The sequence below is a fragment of the Scyliorhinus canicula genome, chromosome 13 (genome assembly GCF_902713615.1).
Source record: "Scyliorhinus canicula chromosome 13, sScyCan1.1, whole genome shotgun sequence".
Lineage (NCBI taxonomy): Eukaryota > Metazoa > Chordata > Chondrichthyes > Carcharhiniformes > Scyliorhinidae > Scyliorhinus > Scyliorhinus canicula.
Genome location: NC_052158.1, coordinates 40,922,377 through 40,947,990, shown reverse-complemented (window position 1 = coordinate 40,947,990; position 25,614 = coordinate 40,922,377). Strand labels below are relative to the sequence as shown.

At 47.0% G+C, this 25,614-nt stretch overlaps 1 protein-coding gene across 3 annotated transcripts in view; it reads left to right on the top strand.

Moving 5' to 3' along the window:
• Nucleotides 1–25,158, top strand: part of LOC119975459 (zinc finger protein 271-like) — a 32,863-nt gene extending 7,705 nt beyond the window's left edge. Inside the window, exons 1-2 of one of the 3 annotated variants that reach the window (XM_038815138.1) lie at nt 10,909–10,972; nt 19,499–25,158. In XM_038815138.1, coding sequence (XP_038671066.1) covers nt 19,853–20,884 — 1,032 coding nt within the window. In that variant the 5' untranslated portion in view covers nt 10,909–10,972; nt 19,499–19,852 and the 3' untranslated portion in view covers nt 20,885–25,158. Of the gene's footprint in view, nt 1–10,908; nt 10,973–11,013; nt 11,451–19,498 lie in introns of those variants that run through there. The other 2 variants (XM_038815141.1, XM_038815139.1) reach the window with 2 other exon arrangements.
• Nucleotides 25,159–25,614: the final 456 nt, after the last annotated feature.

Here is a 25,614-nt window from a genome sequence, read left to right as displayed (position 1 = left end):
TCACACGGGAGAAGCCCTTCAAGTGTGAGGGGTGTGACCATGCCTTCAAGCAGACATCAACGCTCGTGCAACACCAATGCATACTCACTGAAAAGAAGCCATTCACATGTAAGTGTGCAACAAATCATTCTTGCACTCATTGGACCTCCTGCTTTATCAGAAAATTCACACAGGAATTGATGTGTTGTGTACTCTGGGATAACACGGGCTGCAACTCGATGCAGCTTTGACCAAAAGATACTCCAGACTTTGAAGTAAGTTCAATGCGATTTATTGAACCATTAGCACAGTTCTCTGAGTTCGACTCTCCTGCTAATCTGGCTATAGTAACTCAGTCTAACGAACCAGTCTGCTCTAAGCCACGTGGTGAGTGTGATGCTTCTGATCTGCCCCTGTCTTACTCTCAAGTGTCGCCTGTGGAAAGAGCCAGAGTGTGAGTGCCTCATGCCGTTTATAGTGAGATACCACCCCTGAGTGTCCTGCCTGCTTATTGGTCATGTCCTGTTCTCTGTGTTCATTAGCTGCCGATCTGTATATCATTATCTGCATGTCTGCATATCATGACAGGAATAATACATCCAAGTGTGAATTTTGGAATAAAACCTCTGGGTGTCTGAGACACCCGAGAGAAACCAAAGGATACACATTCGGACAAATTCTTCAGATGCAATGTTTTTGACAAGGCTTTCACACACTCTTCCAATCTCCAAAAGCACCAGTCGATCCACAGAAAGAGCTTTCATGTGTGAGGTGTGTGTACAAGGCTTTCATACAGTCTGGGTAGTTCCTGGTCCATCAACAAACAGGGGAGAAATAAACCAATTGGTATGAGGTCAGTAATATAGCTTACACACAGTTGTCAGACCTCTTGGAATATCAGCACACCCACACAGGAGACGAGCCCTTCCTTGTCATATCCCTTGAAGATGGTCCTGGAGTAATGAGCAATTTTGACTGGAAAGCAGGACCACTAGTGCTGGATATGGATGGCTAAATCAGTTGTGTAAATCAATTGTGTATCAGATGTGCTCAAGTCATCTTGGACACAAAAAGCAGGGAGGTCAACTGGAAAGGAGGGGAACAAGGGTGTAGAAGATAGGTGTGAGGGAGTGCTTGAAACAGATTGATGTCTACAGAAGCATTGTGGTGAGATGAGTGTCAAGGACAGACTTGGGAATTAAGAGTGCTGCCCAACTCCCACGTATCTACCAGAAATGAAAAGCGATTGGTCCAAGAATCCATGTGACCATTGGATCACTGTATCCATTGATGGATTTTATAGAATAGATACTTACAGTGCAGAAGGAGGCCATTTGGCCCATCGGGTCTGTAGGGTAGTGGACCGAGGTAGAGTGCTCTTTCGAAGGGTCAGTGCAGACTTGATGTGCTGAATGGCCTCCTTCTGCACCATAGGGATTCTATGGGTAGAGATGAATTGCATCCTGTGCCATTCGGTTCATTTCTGACCATCGGATGGGAGCCAGAGTAAAGCACATGAATTTTAAATGTACTTCTGTCTGTCATATTCAGTTCCTGCTGATGTGAATGTGAGTGCATTCGTAAAGTCAGCCAATTCTCAGGAGTGGGTGTGGGGCAGAATCAGACCCTGCTGTTGGTGATGTGAATTACTGACAGTCTCTTAGGTGATGGGTGTTTTGATCAATACCATGGGTGGAATTGGATGAGTGTCTACAGAGCTGAGGTCCCTCAGCCCATGATACTGCGATGTAATAACGGTGAGCTGTAGTCAACTTACACTCTTCCAAGATTCATTTCATGTTCTGGGAAAGATCTTGACCATTTTCAACTGCTTTGCTATTTCAGTCATTCAAAGATTTTACTGTTAGCTGACTATTGTGTTGTTGTTTGTCTGTTGTTTTATAAATCTTCTGTGTGTTTATCTTAACTCAAATAACCTCATTTGTCAGTATGGTGTGTTGCTTTTCACTGGAACACTCCAATGCCTACAGTAAAGAGTTCTGTCCACAATATATTGGTTAATGTCACTGCATCTGGTGTATTTTCTCCATCAATGGTTTTATAATTTCTAGTTCACAGGCGGCACTTTTTGAAGCGTAGTCACTTTTGTAATGTCGGAAACTTAGCAGCCAATTCATGAATAGCAAGATCCCACAAACAGCAAGGTGATGAATGCCAGATTTTGTGACTGAGATTGTGAGATCCATAAGAGCCAGATGTCAATGCCACTCCCTCCCCCACCCCATGCTCTTCTACATTGTAATCTTGAGATCTTTTACAATCTTCACATTCACACAAGAGAGCGAGTACCTCTGACTCAGAGAACAAGGTTGTGGGTTCAAGTCCAACCCCAGATGGATTATTCCATGAGCATGAATTAAAGTTGTTGTCAGAGTCACGCAAATAATTCCTCAGACTCTGGGCTCCCTGTGCAAACCTCACCTGCCATTTGTTGTAAAATTAGGTTATCCTGTGGATGTTGACACAATATATTGATCATGAAGATCATATTTGTTACGGACGCCTAGTCAGACCTCAACAAAGATACTGAACCAGAAAAGTAACGTTTTTAAGTTTTAAGACTGTGCACAAAAAATAGATTTGTTCCGGGAGTGATAATGTAAGAAATTAGGCTTTGTTATTTTTATAAACAAAACATTAAAATAAATTAATAGAAAACACTATTTAACTTTCAGACTTCACAGTTCCAAAACTAACATTTTATGAAGTTTAACTTTAACATGAATTCCCATTAACAACACTTTGGCCTTAAACTCAGTTCTTGTTCTGCTCACTCATCCAGGCAAAGGCAGCACTTAGATTTGGTAAGCAATTTTCTTTTGTTCGGGGCATCTCTTTCAGAATCCTTTGTCAAAGCCTTCTTTCTCTGTAGATTTTCCTGTGATGTGTTCATGGTTGTATGTAACTTTAAGCTTGCAGGTTTCCTGACCAGACTGGCTGCCCTCCTATATGCTTCTCTGTAACTGTTTTACAACTACCTTTTCTGTGCATCTTCGTCATGATCGCTTCCACTGGCCGTGCACCCGCTTCTCTGCCTGCCTTTGTTCCCAAAGATTTCTCTCTGTCTCTCTCTCTGTCTCTCTCGGTCTCTGTCTCTCTCGGTCTCTGTCTTTCTCTTTCTCGGTCTCGGTCTCTCTTTCTCGCTCTCGGTCTCTCTTTCTCGGTCTCGGTCTCTCTTTCTCGGTCTCGGTCTCTCTTTCTCGGTCTCGGTCTCTTTCTCGGTCTCGGTCTCTTTCTCGGTCTCGGTCTCTCTTTCTCGGTCTCGGTCTCTCTTTCTCGGTCTCGGTCTCTCTTTCTCGGTCTCGGTCTCTCTTTCTCGGTCTCGGTCTCTCTTTCTCGGTCTCGGTCTCTCTTTCTCGGTCTCGGTCTCTCTTTCTCGGTCTCTCTCTGTGTGTCTCTCTCTCTCTCTGTGTCTCTCTCTCTCTGCCTGTCTCTCTGTCTGCCTCTGTCTGCCTGTCTGTCTGTCTCTCTGTCTCTGTCTGCCTGTCTGTCTGTCTCTCTGTCTCTGTCTGCCTGTCTGTCTGTCTCTCTGTCTCTGTCTGCCTGTCTGTCTGTCTCTCTCTGCCTTCTGTCTGTCCTCTCTGTCTCTGTCTTGCCTGTCTGTCTGGTCTCTCTGTCTCTGTCGCTGTCTGTCTCTCTCTGTGTCCTCTCTCTCTCTGTGTCTTCTCTCTCTCTGTGTGTCCTCTCTCTCTCTGTGTGTCCTCTCTCTCTCTGTGTGTCTCTCTCTCTCTGTGTGTCCTCTCTCTCTGTGTGGCTCTCTCTCTGTGTGTCTCTCTCTCTGTGTGTCTCTCTCTCTGTGTGTCTCTCTCTCTGTGTGTCTCTCTCTCTGTGTGTCGCTCTCTCTGTGTGTCTCTCTCTCTGTGTGTCTCTCTCTCTGTGTGTCGCTCTCTCTGTGTGTCGCTCTCTCTGTGTGTCGCTCTCTCTGTGTGTCGCTCTCTCTGTGTGTCCTCTCTCTCTGTGTGTCCTCTCTCTCTGTGTGTCCTCTCTCTCTGTGTGTCCTCTCTCTCTGTGTGTCCTCTCTCTCTGTGTGTCCTCTCTCTCTGTGTGTCCTCTCTCTCTGTGTGTCCTCTCTCTGTGTGTCTCTCTCTCTGTGTGTCTCTCTCTCTGTGTGTCTCTCTCTCTGTGTGTCGCTCTCTCTGGTGTCTCTCTCTCTCTGTGTCTCTCTCTCTGTGTCTCTCTCTCTGTGTGTCTCTCTCTCTGTGTGTCTCTCTCTCTGTGTGTCTCTCTCTGGTTGTCTCTCTCTCTGTGTGTACTCTCTCTCTGTGTGGTCTCTCTCTGTGTGTGTCTCTCTCTCTGGTGTGTCCTCTCTCTCGTGGTGTCCTCTCTCTGTGGTCTCTCTCTCTGTGTGTCTCTCTCTCGGTGTGTCTCTCTCTCTGTGTGTCTCTCTCTCTGTGTGTCTCTCTCTCTGTGTGTCTCTCTCTCTGTGTGTGTCTCTCTCTGTGTGTCTCCCTCTCTCTGTGTCTCTCTCTCTCTGCCTGTCTCTCTGTCTGCCTCTGTCTGCCTGTCTGTCTGTCTCTCTGTCTCTGTCTGCCTGTCTGTCTGTCTCTCTGTCTGCCTGTCTGTCTGTCTCTCTGTCTCTGTCTGTCTGTCTCTCTGTCTCTGTCTGCCTGTCTGTCTGTCTCTCTGTCTCTGTCTGCCTGTCTGTCTGTCTCTCTGTCTCTGTCTGCCTGTCTGTCTCTCTCTTTCGGTCTCTGTGTCTTTCTCGGTCTCTGTGTCTCTCTCTCTCTGTGTGTCTCTCTCTCTGTGTGTCTCTCTCTCTGTGTGTCTCTCTCTCTGTGTGTCTCTCTCTCTGTGTGTCTCTCTCTCTGTGTGTCTCTCTGTGTGTGTGTGTCTCTCTGTGTGTGTGTGTGTCTCTCTGTGTGGTGTCTCTCTGTGTGTGTGTCTCTCTCTCTTGTGTGTCTCTCTCTCTGTGTGTCTCTCTCTCTGTGTGTCTCTCTCTCTGGTGCTCTCTCTCTCTGTGTGTCTCTCTCTCTGTGTGTCTCTCTCTCTGTGTGTCTCTCTCTCTGTGTGTCTCTCTCTCTGTGTGTCTCTCTCTCTGTGTGTGTCTCTCTCTGTGTGTGTCTCTCTCTGTGTGTGTCTCTCTCTGTGTGTGTCTCTCTCTGTGTGTGTCTCTCTCTGTGTGTGTCTGTCTCTCTCTGTGTGTGTCTCTCTCTCTGTCTGTCTCTCTCTCTGTCTGTCTCTCTCTCTGTCTGTCTCTCTCTCTGTCTGTCTCTCTCTCTGTCTGTCTCTCTCTCTGTCTGTCTGTCTCTCTCTCTGTCTGTCTGTCTCTCTCTCTGTCTGTCTGTCTCTCTCTCTGTCTGTCTCTCTCTCTGTCTGTCTCTCTCTCTGTCTGTCTCTCTCTCTGTCTGTCTCCTCTCTGTCTGTCTCTCTCTCTGTCTGTCTCTCTCTCTGTCTGTCTCTCTCTCTGTCTGTCTCTCTCTCTGTCTGCCTCTCTCTCTCGCTCTGTCTGCCTCTCTCTCTCGCTCTGTCTGCCTCTCTCTCTCGCTCTGTCTGCCTCTCTCTCTCGCTCTGTCTGCCTCTCTCTCTCGCTCTGTCTGCCTCTCTCTCTCGCTCTGTCTGCCTCTCTCTCTCTCGCTCTGTCTGCCTCTCTCTCTCTCGCTCTGTCTGCCTCTCTCTCTCTCGCTCTGTCTGCCTCTCTCTCTCTCGCTCTGTCTGCCTCTCTCTCTCTCGCTCTGTCTGCCTCTCTCTCTCGCTCTGTCTGCCTCTCTCTCTCGCTCTGTCTGCCTCTCTCTCTCGCTCTGTCTGCCTCTCTCTCTCGCTCTGTCTGCCTCTCTCTCTCGCTCTGTCTGCCTCTCTCTCTCGCTCTGTCTGCCTCTCTCTCGCTCTGTCTGCCTCTCTCCCCTTTGCTCTGTCTGCCTCTCTTCTCGCTCTGTCTGCTCTCTCTCTCGCTCTGTCTGCCTCTCTCTCTCGCTCTGTGCTCTCTCTCTCGCTCTGTCTGCCTCTCTCTCGCTCTGTCTGCCTCTCTCTCTCGCTCTGTCTGCCTCTCTCTCGCTCTGTCTGCCTCTCTCTCGCTCTGTCTGCCTCTCTCTCTCTCTCGTCTGCCTCTCTCTCTCTGTCTGTCTGCCTCTCTCTTCGCTCGTCTATCTCTCTCGCTCGTGCCTCTCTTGTTCTCAGCTCTGGCTCTCGCTCTGGCTCTCGCTCTGGCTCTCGCTCTGGCTCTCGCTCTGTCTCTCGCTCTGGCTCTCGCTCTGTCTCTCGCTCTGGCTCTCGCTCTGTCTCTCGCTGTCTCCCTCTATCTGTGTGTGTGTGTCTCTCTCTCTCTATCTGTGTGTGTGTGTCTCTCTCTCTCTCTATCTGTGTGTGTCTCTCTCTCTCTCTATCTGTGTGTGTCTCTCTCTCTCTCTATCTGTGTGTGTGTCTCTCTCTCTCTCTCTCTCTCTCTCTCTCTCTATCTGTGTGTGTCTCTCTCTCTCGGTCTCTCTCTCGGTCTCTCTCTCGGTCTCTCTCTCGGTCTCTCTCTCGGTCTCTCTCTCGGTCACTGTCTCTGTCTCTCTGAGGGCAGCAGGGTAGCATGGTGGTTAGCATAAATGCTTCACAGCTCCAGGGTCCCAGGTTCGATTCCCGGCTGGGTCACTGTCTGTGTGGAGTCTGCACGTCCTCCCCCTGTGTGCTCCGGTTTCCTCCCACAGTCCAAAGATGTGCGGGGTTAGGTGGATGGCCATGACTAAATTGGCCCGTAGTGTCTAATAAAAGTAAGGTTAAGGGGGGAGTTTGTTGGGTTACGGGTATAGGGTGGATACGTGGGTTTGAGTAGGGTGATCATGGCTCGGCACAACATTGAGGGCCGAAGGGCCTGTTCTGTGCTGTACTGTTCTATGTTCTATGTTCTCTCTGGTCTCTCTCTCTCTCTCTCTCTGTCGGTCTCTCTCTGTCGGTCTCTCTCTCTGTCGGTCTCTCTCTGTCGGTCTCTCTCTGTCGGTCTCTCTCTCTGTCGGTCTCTCTCTGTCGGTCTCTCTCTCTGTCGGTCTCTCTCTCTCTCTCTCTGTCGGTTTCTCTCTCTCGGTTTCTCTCTCTGTCGGTTTCTCTCTCTGTCGGTCTCTCTCTCTGTTCTGGTCTCTCTCTCTCTCGGTCTCTCTCTCTCTCGGTCTCTCTCTCTCGGTCTCTCTCTCTCGGTCTCTCTCTCCGTCTCGGTCTCTCTCTCCGTCTCTCTCTCGGTCTCCTCTCTCCGGTCTCTCTCCGTCTCGGTCTCCTCTCGGTCTCTCGGTCTCCTCTCTCGGTTTCTCTCTCTCTCTCTCTCCTCTCTCTCTCTCTCTCTCTCGGTCCCTTATCTTTCTCGGTCTCTCTATCTTTCTCGGCTCTCTCTCTCTCTACCTCTACTCTCTCTGTTGTTCTCTCTCTCTCTGTGTCTGTCTGTCTCTCTCTGTCTGTCTCTGTCTGTCTCTCTTGCGCTCGCTCGCTCTCGCGCTCTCTCTCTCTCTGTGTCTCTCTTTCTCGGTCTCTCTCTCTCTCTCTTTCTCGGTCTCTCTCTCTCTCTTTCTCGGTCTCTCTCTCTCTCTTTCTCGGTCTCTCTCTCTCTCTCTCTCTCTCCCTCTCTCTCTCGGTCTCTCTCTCAGTCTCTCTCTCTGGTCTCTCTCTCAGTCTCTCCCTCTTTCGCTCTCTCTCTCTCTCTCTTTCTCGGTCTCTTTTTTTCGGTCTCTCTCTCTCTCTTTCACGGTCTCTATCTTTCTCGGTCTCTCTTTCTTTCTCATTTTCTCGTCCTTTGAAATCACAAGCTTTTACAGCGCTACTCATCAGATGAAGTGGAGGCAGGTTCACAAACACCGCATATATACTGTAGTAAGAAGTCTTACAACACCAGGTTAAAGTCCAACAGATTTGTTTGGAATGACTAGCTTTTGAAGCTCTGCTCCTTCCTTCGGTGAATGGGCTTCACCTGAGGAAGGAGCAGTTCTCCTAAATCTAGTGATTCAAAACAAACCTGTTGGACTTTAACCTGGTGTTGTCAGACTCCTTACTGTGCTCACCCCAGTCCAATGTCGGCATCTCCACATCAATCCACATCACCACATATATAGACAGAGACACAATTGCAAGATAATTAAAGATCGGAATCTGAAGAATGGTTGGAATGCAAATCTTTACAGGTACAAACAGTGTGAATGGAGCAGGATAATCACAGGTAATTAAGATGTGAATTGTCTCAAGCCAGGACAGTTAGTAGGATTCTGCAAACCCGGGCAGTATCGTGGGGGTTACATGTAATGTGACATGAACCCAAGATCCCGGTTGAGGCCATCCTCATGTGGACTGAACTTGGTTTCTGTTCAGCGATTCTGCGTTGTCGTGTGCCTTGAAGGCCGCATTGGAGAATGTTTTTCCGAAGATCAGAGGCTGAATGTCCTTGACTGCTGAAGTGTCCCCGACTGGAAGGGAACACTCCTGCCTGGCGATTGTTCATCCATTGTCGCAGCATCCGCACCTGAGGACATCCTTACCTGCATCGTATGAGGTAGACAACATTGGCCAAATCGCTTGAGTGTGTACCTGGTGGATGGTATTCTCACATGTGATGGTAGTATCCATGTCAATGATCCGGTACGTAGAGGTGGCAAGGAGGTTGTGTGATGTTGTCGTCGCTGTTCTCCTGAAGGCTATGTAGTTTGCTGTGAACAATGGTCTGTTTGAGGTTAGGCAGTTGTTTTGAAGGCAAGTCGTGGAGGTGTGGGGAAGGCCATTCTTTGGCTGATAGCCCATTATCGTCTACGAGGCCACAAAGAAAATCCACAGCCCGAACGCAACATGGAAGGGTCCCCTGGCCGTCGCCCTCCACCCCTGCAACATCCACAGTGGGCAACCCTGGCCCAATCGCGCAAGCAAAAATGACAGCTTGGCAGTGCACACCTGGCACCCTTGCAGTGTCACCTGGGCATCTTCACAGTGCCAGCGTGTCACCCAGATGGCACTGCCAGAGTGTTAGCCTGGCACTGTCAAGGTACCCAAGTGGCGCCAGCAGTGCCAGGGCACTACCCTACCCAAAGGGCATGCAGCAGGGGGCCTCCAATCCCCTTGGAGACCCCCATGAGTGCCGCCCTGTCTGGTCCCCGGTTTGTGGGGACCAGAAGCAAACAGCGCTCGCCCGAGTTCCCCGAGGCAAAGAGGTAAATGCCAAATCCTTGGGTAGCTCAGTAATCTGCATGTTATAGTGAGGCTTACTGCCTTGCTCTAATATGCAGATTTTCTAAAAAAGTGATCCTGCCCATTGTGGCGGGATTCCCCTTGCAACACCTCACGAGATTGTGTTGAATCTTGCGAGGCGTTGCGAGCCGGGTAGATCCCGGGAGCGGAGTCTCCCAGCTTTCATCGGCCATGCTGCACCATGGTGAACTGATTTTCCGGCACATCATGACCGGACGATCGTGCCCTTCTTGTGAACGCCACTCCCACCTTATCGCCTCAGTGCTTTTTTTGGGGTGAACGTGAGGGACATAATGGTCAGCTGAATAGGGAGAAGATCCATCCCCACCTTTCATAGCTGATACGCCATTTCATGCACCACCCACACAGTGGAATAGATATTTTGTTTTGGCACCTGTGTCACTTTTGAGCCAGCTCACAGAAGAAATTAGTGGGATGTTGTAATGGCTACACCTGGACTGGGATATCGCAGAGAAATGGCTAGAAGGGGGCATCCTAGGAGATGTGAATTGACCGGGTCAACCCGGATGAGGAACCTGATGAAGCAAATGTCATGGAGCTAAGGGGAGCTGACCCCCCCCCCCCCCCCCCAACCCGGACAGGGCAAGGCTGTTAGATAACTTGTGGGGCATCTACTCACAATAAGCCTCACTTTACTTCCCAAGTTACTGAGTCACTTTTCAAGCATAGAATCAATCTCCTCTCTCCTTTCCTCGTGTTCGGCTCCCTCCTGTATCCCTCATCCCTGCCCCTGAGGTTGCACTGATCCCACCACTGCATTTCATTGCTGTCTTGAATCACATCAGTCTTCCTCTTCTGATCTGACATCAAAACGCATCTGAGGCTATACATCCCACATTGCTGTCGGTTTGAAAGCCTCTGAAGATGAAGAATCTTCCCCGCTGTTACCAGACTCCTAAACGACCCTCTTATGGACTGACCTGATTAACACCACATCCCTGGATGCTTCACCCGATGCTAGTGTTTATGTAGTTACATTGTGTACTTTGTGTTGCCCTATTATGTATTTTCTGTCATAATACACACATCAGTATATAATGGTGCAGACACACACTGAGTGACACACTGCAAGACGAATCAACACACACAACACAGCAGCCAATCACCAATTTGAGCACGCTCACTATAAAGCCAGAGGGCACTAGTTTCCCGCTCATTCGGGATGCAGCCTCTGAGAAGGACAGAGCTCACAGCTTGTAGCACAGATCTTCACCATGTTCTAACCCCAGGTGGCTACAATAGGCATAGGTTTTCAGTTTAATCTAACATAGTGTCGACCCACAGTGAAAGTTCAAGAGTTCCTAGCTTAATAAAATAGTGTTGTCCTATTTCAAGTGTTGGTAGCCTGTATATGTTACTGCTAAGGTAAACACAGTCTTCACAGATCCAGAGTACCCAACACATCATTTTCTTTTCTTTTATGCACTTAATGATCTGTTGAGCTGCTCGATGAAAAGTACTTTTCACTGTACCTCGGTACGTGTGACAAAACAAATCCAAATCCGAATGCTATTCCCACACCAGAAATCTCTGTCAAACGTTTACCACGGGAACTGAGACAGCAGCTGCAATAGGTGAGGTTTTATTCAGATGGGACAATGATAAGTTTAAATCCCCACCTAATCTGCTGCTCAAAGTCTCCTCCGTTTCCCCGGTCAGTTTCCCAAGCTTCAGGAAACTCCTGTTCCTGCAGAAATATTTGGATTGGCTGTGAGAGACGTCAATCAGAGAGCCCACCCACTCTGCCAACTCTTTGCACTTCCGCTTCCAGAGCTGGTTTCCTTCCTGTAGAGACTGAAAACCAAGTCAGGAGACGGTGAGTGAAGGAGCAGAATTTATAATAGTTACATGGCCTAATATTATCCATACTTAATGTTCAGGCAGTCTGACTATCCTGTGGGCAATCAGGTGTGGAAGTGCCCCTTATGCTGTGTGAGAAGATCCAGCTGAGAGACCTGTTTACTCGGTGCTTTGTGTTGAACTGTTTGATTGGCTGTGTGTTTGATATTGTGTATGTTTATTGAAAAATTTCCCTTCTGATTTGATTTGATTTATTGTCACATGTACCGAAGAACAGTGAAAAGTATTTTTCTGCGGCCAAAGAAACGTACACAGTCTGTACATAGTAGACGAAAAAAGAATAATCGACAGAGTACATTGACAAATGATACATCGAGAAACAGTGATGGTTACAGTGTGGAACAAGGGGCCAAACAAAGCAAATACATGAGCAAGAGACAGGCTGAGTTTTGTTGCTCGGTCGTTACTGAAGGCGAGATGTAATTATCTGGGAGGTACAGTGTCTGAGTGTTCTCACTGATTTTCTCTTGTTGAGTGTTTGTGTGTGTGTCTTTTAACCTTTAACATGATCAAACAGTCCATGTCACAGTTCAAATTTATGTTCCATTCTCTATAGAAGCATATTTTTCCAGAAACCAGTTCAACTTTAAAAAAGTTTATTTTTAAAAAATATTTTTACTCTCCTCTTTCACATTTTCTCCCGAATTTACACCCATAAACAATAATCAGCAACAGATATGTCAATCCCCATAACAATAACAACGATCCCATCCTCCCATCAACCCCCAAACATCAGCCCGCATGTTTACATAAACAAATGACAAAAAGGAATCCGCGATTACCCATAGTCACCCTTAATATACAAAGCCTCCCTCTTCCCCCCCCCCCCCCCAACCAACTAATGTTCGATGTTATCCAGTTCATAGAACTAACAGTGCAGAAGGAGGCCATTTGGCCCATCGAGTCTGCACCGGCTCTTGGAAAGAGCACCTCCCCAACACTAAGGGCAATTTTGGACACTAAGGGCAATTTAGCACGGGCAATCCACCTAACCTGCACATCTTTGGACTGCGGGAGGAAACCAGAGCACCCGGAGGAAACCCATGCTCACACGGGAAGAATGTGCAGACCTCCGCACAGACAGTGACCCAAGCTGGGAATTGAACCTGGGACCCTGGACCTGTGAAGCAATTGTGCTAACCACAATGCTACCATGCTGCCCAAAGTTCTTGAAAGTGCATAATGAATAATGCCCATGACTTGTCGAACCCCTCCGTCCTTCCCCTCAGTTCAAACTTAACCTTCTCAAGGATCATATATTCCAACAGGTCCCCCCGCCACGCCAGGGCACAGGATGGAGAGGCTGTTCTCCATCCCAGCTGGATCTGCCTTCGGGCGATCAACGAGGCGAAGGCTACGATATCTGCCTCCGCACCTGTTTCCAACCCTGGCTGGTTCAACACCCCGAATATGGCGTCCTGGGGACCCGGGTCCAGTTTCACGTGCACCACCTTGGAAATTACCCTAAAAACCTACTTCCAGTACTCCTCTAGCTGGACCAAAACATATGAACGTGATTAGCTGCGACGCAACGCTCACACACATCTACTCCTTCAAAAAATCGGCTCATCCTCGCCCTCGTGAGGAATGCTCTGTATACCATCTTCAGCTGTATCAGCCCCAACCTTGCACATGACATGGAGGCATTTACTCTCCGGAGCACCTCACATCAGACCCCCTCCTCTATAACCTCTCCCAACTCTTCCTCCCACTTTGCTTTGATCCCAACCAGTGGTGCCTTATCCTCTTCCAAAATAGCTCCATACACCGATGACACTACCCCCTTCTCCAGTCCCCTTGTTGTCAGCACCTCCTCCAGCAATGTGGAGGCTGGTTCCTCCGGGAAGCTCTGAATCTCCTTCCTGGCAAAATCTCGAACCTGCATGTATCTAAATATTTCTCCCTGCTCCAGCCCATACTTCGCTTCCAGCTCCCTCAATCCTGCAAACCGACCCCTAAGAAACAAATCTTTTAGCGTCTTAATCCCCTTCTTTTCCTATTTCCGAAAACTCCTGGGCAACCTGCGCCCCCAGATACCTAAAATGTGTTCCTGCCCGACAGAAGGGCAGCCCCCCCACCCCTGCCCCCACCGGCCGATACACCACAAAATACTCATTCTTGTCAGGTTCAGCTTGTACCCCGAGAAAGACCAAAATACTCGCAGTAGCTACAATATTCCTCCTATCGACGCACTCCGTTCCGACACATACAGCAGCAAGTTGTCAGCATGTAAAGCCACCCTATGCTTTACCCCCCCCCCGCACTATTCCTTTCCGTGCTCCCGAATTTCTTAATGCAATGGCCAACGGTTCAATCGCAAGTGCAAACAGCAGGGGGGACATAGGACATCCCTGCCTCATCCCACGGTGGAGAGAAAAGTATCTCGAGCTGATGTTGTTTGTGCAGACACTCGCCTTCGGCTCCTGATATAGCTTTACCCAGTTCACAAATCTTGGTCCAATCCCAAACCGCTCCAGAACTACCATCAGGTACAACTTTACCCTTAGTTTCTTTTTTTAAAGTATTTTTATTTCAAAATTTCAACATTTTTACAATTTACTATAAACACAACCACCCCTCCTCCCTCAGCAGTGAATGGTAACCAACTCTCCAATATGCGATTTTTAAAGAATCCATCACTCGCATCCCTCCAGAGCAAATTTCACTTTACCCAGGGCCAAAATCTCCCGCAGGTTCCCATGCTACGCCGAGGCACAGGGTGGGGAGGCCGACCTCCACCCCATCAAGAACTGCCTGCGAGCAATCAGCAAGGCGAAGGCTAAACATCTGCTCCCCCTCCCGGCTGCAGCTCCAGCTGGTCGGACACCCCTAATATGGCTTCTAGGGGACCGGGCTCCACATTCACATGCTGAACACCCGAAATGGTGTTGAAAACTGTCCTCTCAAAATCTTTCCAGCTTCGGGCAGGCCCAAACCTATGTACATAGTTCGCAGGGCCCCTCCCATATCGCTCACAGACATTCTCCACCCCCTTGAACAGCCGGCATCCTTGACTCTGTCAGATGTGCCTTTTACACTACCTTCAGCTGTATCAGCCCCAACCTTGCACACAGCATTGAGGCGTTTGCCCTCCACAGCACCTTACACCACAATCCTTACTCTAGCACGCCCCCAGCTCTTCCTCCCACTTCGCCTTAATCCCCATCCTCTTCCAAAATCCTCCCGTATATCGCTGAGACTGCACCCAAGCCACAAGCTTCGGTCCAGTCCCAAATTTCTCTAACACCGCTATCAAATAACTCCACTCCACCCGATCAGACACCTTCTCTGCATCCAACATCTCTCTTCCCTCTGCCGGAGAAAGCACCACATTTGGCAACATCCTCACAATGACAACTTACGAGCCCTGTCTGATCCTCCCCAATCACCCTTGGGAGGCACTCCCCCAACCTTAACGGCAGTACCGTTGCCAATATCTTGGCATCCACATTTAGCAGAGATATGGGCCTATCTGACCCACACTCCACTGGATCCTTGTCCTTCTTAAGCAACGACAAGATGGAGCCCTGCCCGATCGTTTGCAGCAAGACCCCATTGTCCATCACACCCTCGAACATTTCCACCATCAACGGTGCCAGCCTACCCTTAAATTGTTTATAAGATTTGACCGGGAACCCATCCTGCCCCATCACCTTCCCTGCCTGCATCCTCCCGATTGCCATCTTCACCTCCTCTACCCCCATCGGCCCCTCCAGCCTTACCCTCTCCACCTCATCCAGCCTCGGGCACTGTAACCTGCCCAGGAACTCCCTCATCTCCTGCTCGTCCTCTGATAGCTCTGACTTATACAAGACCCTATAAAACTCCTCAAAGACCCTGATAATCTGTTCTGTAGACACCACGAATTCCCGTGTCTTGCCCTGAACCCTAACTATCTCCCCATGGAGCTGACCTTCCCACATACGTTCTGCCTTCTCCCCGTTCTCTTAGACGGCACCCCCCCCCCCCCCCCACCCCCACCCTTCTCAACTGCAAGTTTCCACTTTCCTTGCAAGTTCTTTCTCTTTCCCTGGAGCCTGGGGTCTGGGTGCCCCGCAGCCACCACCAAAATCTCTTCTACCAACCCTTTGCGTTCCTTCCTCTCCTCCTATCCATCTTGGTCTCAAACGAGATCACCTCCCTCCTCACCATTGCCTTCAGAGCCTCCCAAACTACCAATGGCGAGTCCTCCTCCACGCAATTGAATTCCACATACTCCTCAATCACCTTCCCTATCGTTTTACAAAAGCTCCAATCTGCTAATAATCCCACATCCATCCTCCACCCGACTTCTGGCCCCTTCTCCAATACCACATCCATTCATTGCGAAGTGTGATCCGAGATCACAATTGTCAAATACTCTGCCCTTCTAACTCTGATGTGGAGATGCCGGTGTTGGTCTGGGGTGAGCACAGTAAGTCTGGGGTGAGTCTTACAACACCAGGTTAAAGTCCAACAGGTTTGTTTCAAATCACTAGCTTTAGGAACACTGCTCCTTCCTCAGGTGAATCTTGACGAAGTAGCAGTGCTCCGGAAGCTAGTGATTTGAAACAAACCTGTTGGACTTTAACTTGGCATTGTAAAACGTCTTACTGTGCTCTTAACTCTAGCCAACAGCTCCTTCCCTGCCACAACAACATCAATCCTTGAAAACACTTTGTGTACCGTGGAGGAAAATGAATACTCCCGGTCTCTCGGGTGCAATAATCTCCACATGTAAATAACCCACCCCCCAACCTCCTTATGACTTCCCACACCAGGTCATCCAAAAACCCCTAAGACCAGACATAAAAGTCCAAAAACCAGAGACTCTAGGAGGAGCCACCTACTGTGCAAACTCCACCTCCATATTGCCATCGGAATGCCACCCTCCGTTCCGACGGGTTTTTTCTCCAGTTCAGCTGAGTCTTAACTTTGAATATCAAAAGATACTGCTCTGCTTTCTGAACTAAATGGCACAGTGGTTAGCACTGCTGCATCACAGCTCCAGGGACCTGGGTTCAATTCCAGCCTCGGGTGACTGTCTGTGTGGAGTTTGCACTTTCTCCCAGTGTCTGCGTGGGTTTCCTCCGGATACTCTGGTTTCCTCACACAGTCCAAAGATGTGCAGGTTAGGTGGATTGGCCATGTTAAATTGCTTCTTCGTGTCAAAAAGATTAGGTGGGGTTACTAGGATACGGGGATAGGGTGGAGGCGTGCTCTTTCCAAGGGCCGGTGTTAACTCGATGGGCCGAATGGCCACCTCCTGCACTGTAAATTCTATGAAATACCACCAGTGAGGTCAAATCCAGCTATTCTGAGCTGCCCTAGCGACGCCCAGGCATTCTGCATTCCTTAGATTGTCACAGGATGCGTGTCTATGGCCAAAGACCGTGGCCGATCCTGCTTTCTGCCTGACTGCCCACAGAAACAACACTATCTTCTCTCCGCTGACCACACTGGCTCCAGTACTTGGTGTCATTTGAGACCTTTCTGTCTGTCTGTCTGTCTTTCTCTTTCGCGCTCTCTGTTCCAGATCATGGAGACAGGAAACCTGTTAGCCACTCTCAGCTTTCCTGCCTTTGTTTTCAACTGGGAATCTTCTGCTATCTTGCTCAACAAATCCAAACCTGTTCCCATGATAACCAAGCCATTTGGTCTGTTGCTGTGCAGGGTTACACAACTTCCTGCAAGCTCACTTTTCCAGGATATTCTGTTTTACCTTTAATGACAAAGATGGTTTAAAATGTAGTAATCTTGCAAACTCTGCATTTCTAACACACTCTTGACCATTAGGGGGATTTGAGTGGTCTGGAGTAGAGTTCTCACCTCATGAGAAGTCAGGTTATCCACTCACCATTTTTGGTTGAGATGCTTTGACTTTGTGTCCTGCTGTCGTGCTGGGCTCCACGTTGTTAAAAACGGAGGTGCTCATGGAGCCATCATTTCCAGTTACTTCCTGACCAAATATTGTAGGCTACAGAACTTTGCTCTGATATTTTGGTTGTGGGATTGTTTATTGCTGTTTATTTCCTCCTATCCTTGGTGTTTAGTCTGCTTCTAGTACGTTCACTGGGATCAAACCTACCTCTGGGTCTGGAGCTCTCGGTTCAAGACCCAGTCCAGGACTTGATTATCAAGAATGATTCATTCAGAACGGGGCAAAATACTTCCAACATATGCTAAAAGCCGGTGGTAAGAGTAGGAGGGAGTCCTGGTCAGCCATGTGAGAGAAATAAATTTCTACCACTACTATCCCTATTGATGCCAACAGCACTAGGTTAGACCTAACTCTGTCCACTCTGTCCATGCCCCTCATAATTTTATATGTTTCTATAAGATCCCCCCCCCACATCCTTCTGAATTCCAACGAGTACAGTCCTAGTCTCCTCAACCTCTCCTTGCAATCCAACCCCCTCAACTCTGCGATTAACCTAGTGAATCTCCTCTGCACACCCTCCAGCGCCAGTACATCCTTTCTCGGGTGTTTAAAACTGAACACAATACTCCAGGTGAGGCCTCACTAACACCTTATACAGTGGCAGCATAATCTCCCTAGTCTTAAACTCCATCCCTCTAGCAATGAAGGACAAAACTCCATTCGCCTTCTTAATCACCTGTTGCACCTGTAAACCAACTTTTTGCGACTCATGCACTGGGACACCCAGGTCCCTCTTCACAGCAGCATGCTTTAATATTTTATCATTTAAATAATCCCTTTTGCTGTTATTCCTACCAAAATGGAGAACCTCACATTTTTCAACATTGTATTCCATCTGCCAGACTCTAGCCCATTCACTTAAACAATCCTAATCCCTTTGCAGACTTCCAGTATCGTCAGCACTTTTTGCTTTGCCACTCATCTTAGTGTCATCTGCAAACTTGGACACCTTGCACTTGGTCCCCAACTCCAAATCATCTATGTAAATTGCAAACAATTGTGGGCCCAACACTGATCCCTGAGGGACGCCACTAGCTACCGATTGCCAACCAAAGAAATACCCATTAATCCCCACTCTTTGCTTTCTATTAATTAACCAATCCTCTATCCATGTTACTACTTGGCCCTTAACGCCATGCATCATTATCTTATGCAGCAACCTTTTGTGTGGCACCTTGTCAAAAGCCTTCTGGTAGTATGGTGACCAGAGTTGAACACTATATTCCAAGTGTGGCCCAGCCAAGGTTCCATACAGCTGCAGCATGACTTGCCAATTTTTATACTCAATGCCACGTCCGATGAAGGCAAACATGATGTATGCCTTCTTGACTATGTTTTCCACCTGCGTTGTCACTTTCAGTGACCTGTGGACATGTGCACCCAGATCCCTCTGCCTGTCAATACTCTGAAGGGTTCTGCCATTCACTGTATATTTTCCATCTGTATTAGACCTTCCAAAATGCATTACCTCACCTTTGTCTGGATTAAACTCCATCTGCCATCTCTTTGCCCAAGTCTCCAACTGATCTATATGCTGCATCCCCTGACAGAAGGCAGGACGGAATTGTTAATGAACAAGCTATTTATTGTTCAAATTTAAGGTTGGCTGCTTGACTCAGCCTGGTCAAGGGGGTTGGCTGTCCCTCAAGCTTTTTAGTCTAAAAAGGTGTAATGCGCGGGCATGCTCCTTCTGTCTGCAAAGAATCGGGTGCTGTGTGTTGGAATAGTCGTGGCTTCAAGCAAGCTGTTCTGATGAATGCAAGGTGAAAAGCTTTGATAGAATGTTTAATTTTTCAGCAAGACTCAAATTCTGTGTACCAAATGACCAACCTCCAGATTGTAACACAGCACGAGCAATTCAGCTGTTAAAAGCTGTAGACACATTTATTGAATTAATTTTTAATGTCTTCATTAAAGATTTTAACTGAAGCCCATGAGCCTGGCCTTGGTTTTGATAGTTATGCCCAGTGTTGTGTGTGAGAGCTGAATTTGGGATGTGCAGTCTGAGTGAGTGCAGTGTATCTAATTTCCCAGGATAAACTAGAACCCTTGAATCAGCTACACTGAAGCAATATTTCCCTCCGCTTCCAACACTTCTTGCTCGGTGCGTTTTCCTCAAATAATTTTAGAAAACAAGAGAAGAAATTTCAAAATCACCACTGAATTAACATTTGTCCTGAGTGATGTTATATTAAATGCATACATGAAGAATAACTCAGATCATTGCCAGCACAACAAGAGATGTTATTTAATAGGTAACCTGTTTTACACTTGGCCTGACTGCCTTTTCCATTCCGCTCATGTTGCTGGTATGATGGGGGCACTAGGAGGAGGATAGAAAGTTGCCATATTTTCTGCTTCTGGCCACTATCCAGTGTCCCTGCTGGAAACACAGGGTGTGTGAAGTCAAGTGAGGAAGAAGAAAGGACTTGTATCTGATCTCGCACATGGGAATAGTAGACGGCACTGTCTACTGTGGAACAGTCTCTAACTGAGGAGTCAGCCCCTTTAATAAATGAGAGGTAGTTGGAGGGAATAATGTTTCCTTTTCCTGTTTTACAGAAGTATTGCACCGTACTACACCAGTATACGGAGACGATAGACACCGCAGATAGATCCTAACCATCACTCAAGGAAAAGCTATACAACTGTTGGAAGACATCCAGTCCCTTTGCAACATGGAGATCATCTGGAAATCGGTCGGGTCAGGGGAGCTTTGACATATCATCAGATCTGAAACTGGTCATTGGTGTGGAACCTCCATCAGAACCAAACTTTCCAAAGGTACAGCTGTGGGTGATTGGTCAGGGTGAGGCTGGGACAGGTATGAGTGAGCTTCAATCGTTTATTGAGCCTCATGGACCACTGACTCGCAAGGTGCACCTGGAGTACAACTATTAACACAAGGAAAGACACATGGAAGATACACAATTCAAGCAAGAGGTATGTGACCAAATGCCCACACCATCATCAGTTCCTGTGATTCAACAAAGCATCCACACTGGGGCGAAGGTGGTGACGTGTGAGGTTTGTGAGAAGACTTTTCCCCGAACCTGTGATCTCCTGAAGCACCAGAGGATTCACACAGGTGAGAAACCATTCAAGTGTGAGGTGTGCGATCAGGCATTCACACTGTCATCGACACTCGTAAATCACAGACGCACTCACACCGGGGAGAAGCCATTCAAATGTGAGGTGTGTAATGAGGGCTTTGCACAGTCATCAACACTCTTGTATCACAAGCGTATTCACACAGGGGAGAAACCATTCACCTGCGAGGTGTGCAACAAATCATTCTCCCACTCGTCTTCCTTCCGAAAACATCAACGAATTCACACTGGGGAGAGGCCATTCAAGTGTGAAGTATGTGACAAAGCTTTCACAAGTTCGACATCCTTCCTAATGCACCAGAGGAATCACACAGCGGAGAAACCTTTCAGGTGTGAGGTTTGTGAAATGGCCTTTGCTCAGTCCTCTGATCTTCTGAGGCACCAGAGGACGCACACAGGTGAGAAACCGTTCAAGTGTGAGATGTGTGAGCGGGCCTTCACACGGTCATCGACGCTTGTGAGGCATCGACGCACTCACACTGGTGAGAAGCCATTCATGTGTGAGGTTTGTGAGATGGCTTTCACCCAATCATCCGAACTCCTGATGCACCAGAGGATCCACACAGGGCAGAAGCCCTTCAAGTGTGAGGTGTGTGACCAATCTTTCACACGGTCAGCGACACTTGTGAATCACCGGCGCATTCACACTGGGGAGAAACCATTCAAATGTGAAGTGTGTGACCAAGCCTTTGCCCGGTCATCGACGCTCGTGAATCACCGACGCATTCACACTGGGGAGAAGCCATTCATTTGTGAGCTGTGCAATGAGGGTTTTGCACAACCAATGGGCCTGCTGAATCATCAGCGCATTCACACAGGAGAAACCATTCACTTGTGAGCTGTGTGGCAAATCATTCCCCAGGTCATCGACCCTCCATTTATACATACGCATTCACACAAGGGAGAAGCTATTCAATTGTTCGGTGAGCAACAAGCTTTCAAAAAATCTTGCAGCTTCTGCTCCATCAAAAGATGCATACTTGTGACTAACAGTTCAATATGAGGTTTGTGATGAAGCTTCTATATCTTCAACCCTCTTGCACCCCAGTAGCTTCAAATAAGGGAGAAACTCTTCACGCGCAATGTTATGATACAGCTTTCACCCACACCTCCAATCTCCTGAACCACCACTATGTTCATACTCATGATAAACTATTCAGGTTTGTGGTGTATGACAAGGCTTTCAAATAGTCAGCGTTTCCCCTGGTCCATCAACATATTCATAATGGGATAAATCTCTCTAGGTGTAAATTTTATGATAAACCATGGACACAGTTTTTGCACCTTTTTGGAGCATTAGTGAACCCACACTGAAAAACTCTTGCATTGTGACAAGTGTCAGAGGTATTTCATTGACTCTTCCTCTCTCCCCAGTCAGAATTGGAGCCGGGACACCCTATTCCATCTTACTGAATATCTGTTTTGTTTAACCTTCAGTTCTAGCACCGGGGAGTTGGTGTTCTAAAGCACTGTTTGGCTCAGCAGTGTCTGTTTGGACCTCCTACCATCAGTCCAATTGGTTCAAGAAGGCCAATTTAACATTTGGCCAGATTGATGAACATCACCAAAAGACGGTATCAGCATACCTAACATATCCCAAAACTCACTGGGGAGCACAACTCACAGTCTGGGCATCCCGACTGTAGGGACTGAAAACTAAGAGGGAACACTGTGAACAATTTGTACAGTTTATATCTCATAATATCCATACTAATGTTCAGGACTGAATAATCAGTGAGTCAAGAAGCAAATTTTATGCCAATATTTTTATGTTGTTGTATTCATTCTCGTGGTGTGGCCATAGCTGGCCAGGTAAGCTTTTATTGCCTATCCCTAATTGTCATTGAATAGGTGGTGGTGAGCTGCCACCTTGAATTGCTGCAGTCCTTATGGTTTAAATACACCAAAGGACTTCCAGGATTTTGACCTAGCAACAGTGAAGGAATGGCAAACATTTCCAAGTCAGGCTGGTGAGTAGCTTGGAGGGCAATTTGAAGGTGGTGGTATTTCCCATGCACCTTCTGATTTGTCCTTGCAGATATCAGTTTCTTGGTTTGGAAGGTACAGTCTAAGGAGCCTTGGTGAGTTGTTGCAGTGCATCTTGAAGATGACACACACTGTCACTGTGCATTGGTAGTGTCGGGAGTGGATGTTGCCTGTGGTGGATGATGTGCCAGTCAAGCACACTGCTTTATTCTGGATGGTGTTGAGCTTCTTGAGTGTTGTTGGAGCTGCCCTCCAGGCAAGTGTCTTATCCACCACACTCCTGTCTTACGCATTGGAGATAGTGGACAATATTTGGGGATTTAAGAGCTTGAATTACTTTCTGCTGAGTTCCTAGCCTCTGACCTGCCCTTGTAGCCACATTATTTATATGGATGATCCAGTTCAGTTTCCGGTCAGTGGCAATCCTGATTGGCAGTGTGTGATTCATTGATGGCGGTGCCATTGAATGTCCAGCGGTAGATTCGCTCTTGCTGGAGATGGGCTGCTATTTGTGTGTCCTGAGTATTACTTGCCACTTATAAGCCCAAGCCTGAACGTTGTCCAGGCCTTGCTGTATATGGGCACGCACTGCTTCAGTATCTGAGAAAGGTTGTATTCCATAATATCTGCAATAATATTCAAAATTGAATATCTAGTGAATGAGGGAGCAGAAGTTATACAGATTGTACCCCATAATATCCACAGTAATGATCAGGACTGAATAACCATTGACTGAAGAAGCAGTGTTTATACAGATTATATCCCATAATTCCCACTCTAATGTTCAGAACTGAATATCCAATGAATGAATGAATGAATGAAGTTTATGCAGTCCTGGAATGACTGGGAGCTAATTAGAAAATTAGCAAGCAGAAACTCAAATGCAATAATCTCTGAATTACTCCCAGTGATCTGTGCAAATGAGTACAAAAATAGGAGGATGAAGCAGATGAATGCATGGCTGGAAAGATGGTTTGGGTGGGAGGGTTTTGATTCCTGGGATACTGGGACTTGCTCTGGGAAGAATGGCACCTGTACAAGTCAGATAGTTTCACCTGAATGGAACTGCACTGATTCCTTGTGGGACATTTTGGTCGTTTAAACTAACATGGCATTGGTATGGGAACCAAGAGAGAATATTACAGAGGAAATACACGGTGTACAAAATAATGAGAGACAGGTAGCACTAGTAGAGAGAATAGGAAGTTGATAGGTGGATCCAGAATAAGGGATTATGTAATGAATTCTAAATCAGGGTTACAGTACTGGGTTATAGCGTATGTAAGGGAATGCAAGTAAGATTTGGGAGTAACAGGCGCAGGTTGACATGTCGAAAAATTCTGTCATGGCGACAGACCTGGCTCAAGGAAGGTCAGGACTCGGCGTTATATATTCCTGAGTATAAAGATATTCAGAGATCTTGGAAAGGCAGAAAAAGAAGAGGGTTGGCGGTATTTATTAAGGAGAGCATTGCAGTGCTGGAGAAAGAGGATGTTCCAGATTTGCTGGAGCTAAGGAACAGAAGGGGTGCTTTTACATTGTAGTCTACAGCGGTGTGTTCAGTCCAACAAGAGATGATGCACTGTTGGACCTGGTCTTTGGAAATGAAGTGGGCCAAGTTGATCAGTTGTTAGTGGGGGAACATTTAAAAAACAGTGATCATTATATCAAGTTTTAGGATGATGGTAGAAATGGACAATCAGCAATCTAATTAACTGGGGGAGAGTCGACTTCAATGGGGCAAGAATGGAGCTGGGTTGGATAGACTGGAATGAAAGGTTAGTAGGAAAAACAAGCTAAACAATGGGCTGTCTTCAAACCAGATATGTTTCGGGCACAGTCAAAGTATAGTCCCTTAAAAGACAAAGGTAGAACAAACAAATCCAGAGGTGATCATTGCTCGGCACAACATCGAGGGCCGAAGGGCCTGTTCTGTACTGTTCTATGTTCTATGTTCCCTAGATGGAAAAGGAGAAATTAAGATAAAGAAGAAAAAGTGTGCTTCTGGAAGGTGTCAGGTCAAAAATACAATTCAGAACCAAGTTGAAGGGGAGATGAAAAAGCACATGAGAGAAGTGAAGATGGGTTATGAGAAAAGACATGCAACCAACATAAAGGGGAATCCCAAAGTCTTCTGTAGACATATAAAGCGTGAAAGGAGGAGTAAGGCCAATTAGAGACCGAAAAACAAATTTACATTGAAGACTGGGGAAATGGCTGAAACAATAAATGAATACTTTGCACTTGTCGTTCTCAAGAAAGCCTGCCGTCTAAGTCTTGATGACAATCGAGAAGGAAACCCTTGTCACAAGAAGGATCAAAATTGACAAGGAGGGATGTTGGATAGGCTGTTGCTACTAAAAGTTGACTCGACACAGGGATGGGATAAGATCCATCCAAGAATATTGAAGGAAGTGAAAGTGGAACTTGCAGGGGCACTGGTCATAATCTTTCAGTCTTCTCTAGACTTGAGGGAAGTCTTGAGTGGACTGGAGAACATCAGACATTATGCCCATGTTTGTAAAAGGTAAGCCAGCATTTACAAACCAGTCAATTTGCCTTACGTAGTGGGGAAGAATCTGGAAACCATTATTTGGGATAGGATTAGTAGGAAAAATGTGGGTTGATTAGGAAGGAATAAAATTCTAAAGGGGAAAATCATGTTTGACTGCTTGCTACAGTGGTAACAGAAAGGGTTGATGAAGGAACTGCTGTTGATGTGATGTACATTGACTTTCAAAAGGCAATTGATAGACTACCACACAAAAGATTTGTGAGGAAAAAATATATAATTCATGGAATAAAAGGAACAGTAGTAATGTAGATACAAAATTGGCTAAAAATAGGAAGCAGTTGTAAATGGATGCATTTTGGGCTGGAGGAGGGTTTGTAGTTCCCTAGGATCAGTATTGGGACCCTTTTCCTGATATATATCAGTGATTCAGATCTTGGTGTGCAGAAGACAATTTCAAAATTTGTGAATGATACAAACCTGGGAAGTATTGGTAACTTTGAAGAATAGAGTGTAGAACTTCAAAAGGACACAGACAAGTTGGTGAAATGGGCAGGTAGGTGGCAGATGAAGTTCAAGACAGAGAAATATGAGGTGATGTATTTTCGTAAGAAGAACATGGAGAGACAACATAATATAAGGGGTACAGTTCTTAAAGGGGTGCAGGAGCAGAGGGACCTGGGTATATATGTGCATAGATCATTGAAGCTGTCAGGAGAGGTGGAAAGAGCAGTTAATAAAGCATACAGTATTCTGCGTTCTCTTAATAAGAGCATAGAGTACGAGAGCAAGGAAGTTATGCTGAACTCATACAAGACACTAAATAGACCTCAGTTGGAGTATTGTGTACAGTTCTGGGTGCCACACTGGGAAGGATGTGAACACATTGGAGAGAGTGCAGAAAATGTTTGCAAGAATGGGTCCAAGGATGAGAAACTTCAGTTATGAGGATAGATTAGGAATGCACTCCTTGCAGAGTAGAAGGCTAAGAAGAGATTTGATAGAGATGTTCTCTATCATGAGGGGGCTGGACAGAGCAGATGGGGAGAAACTGTTCCCACTTATAAAAT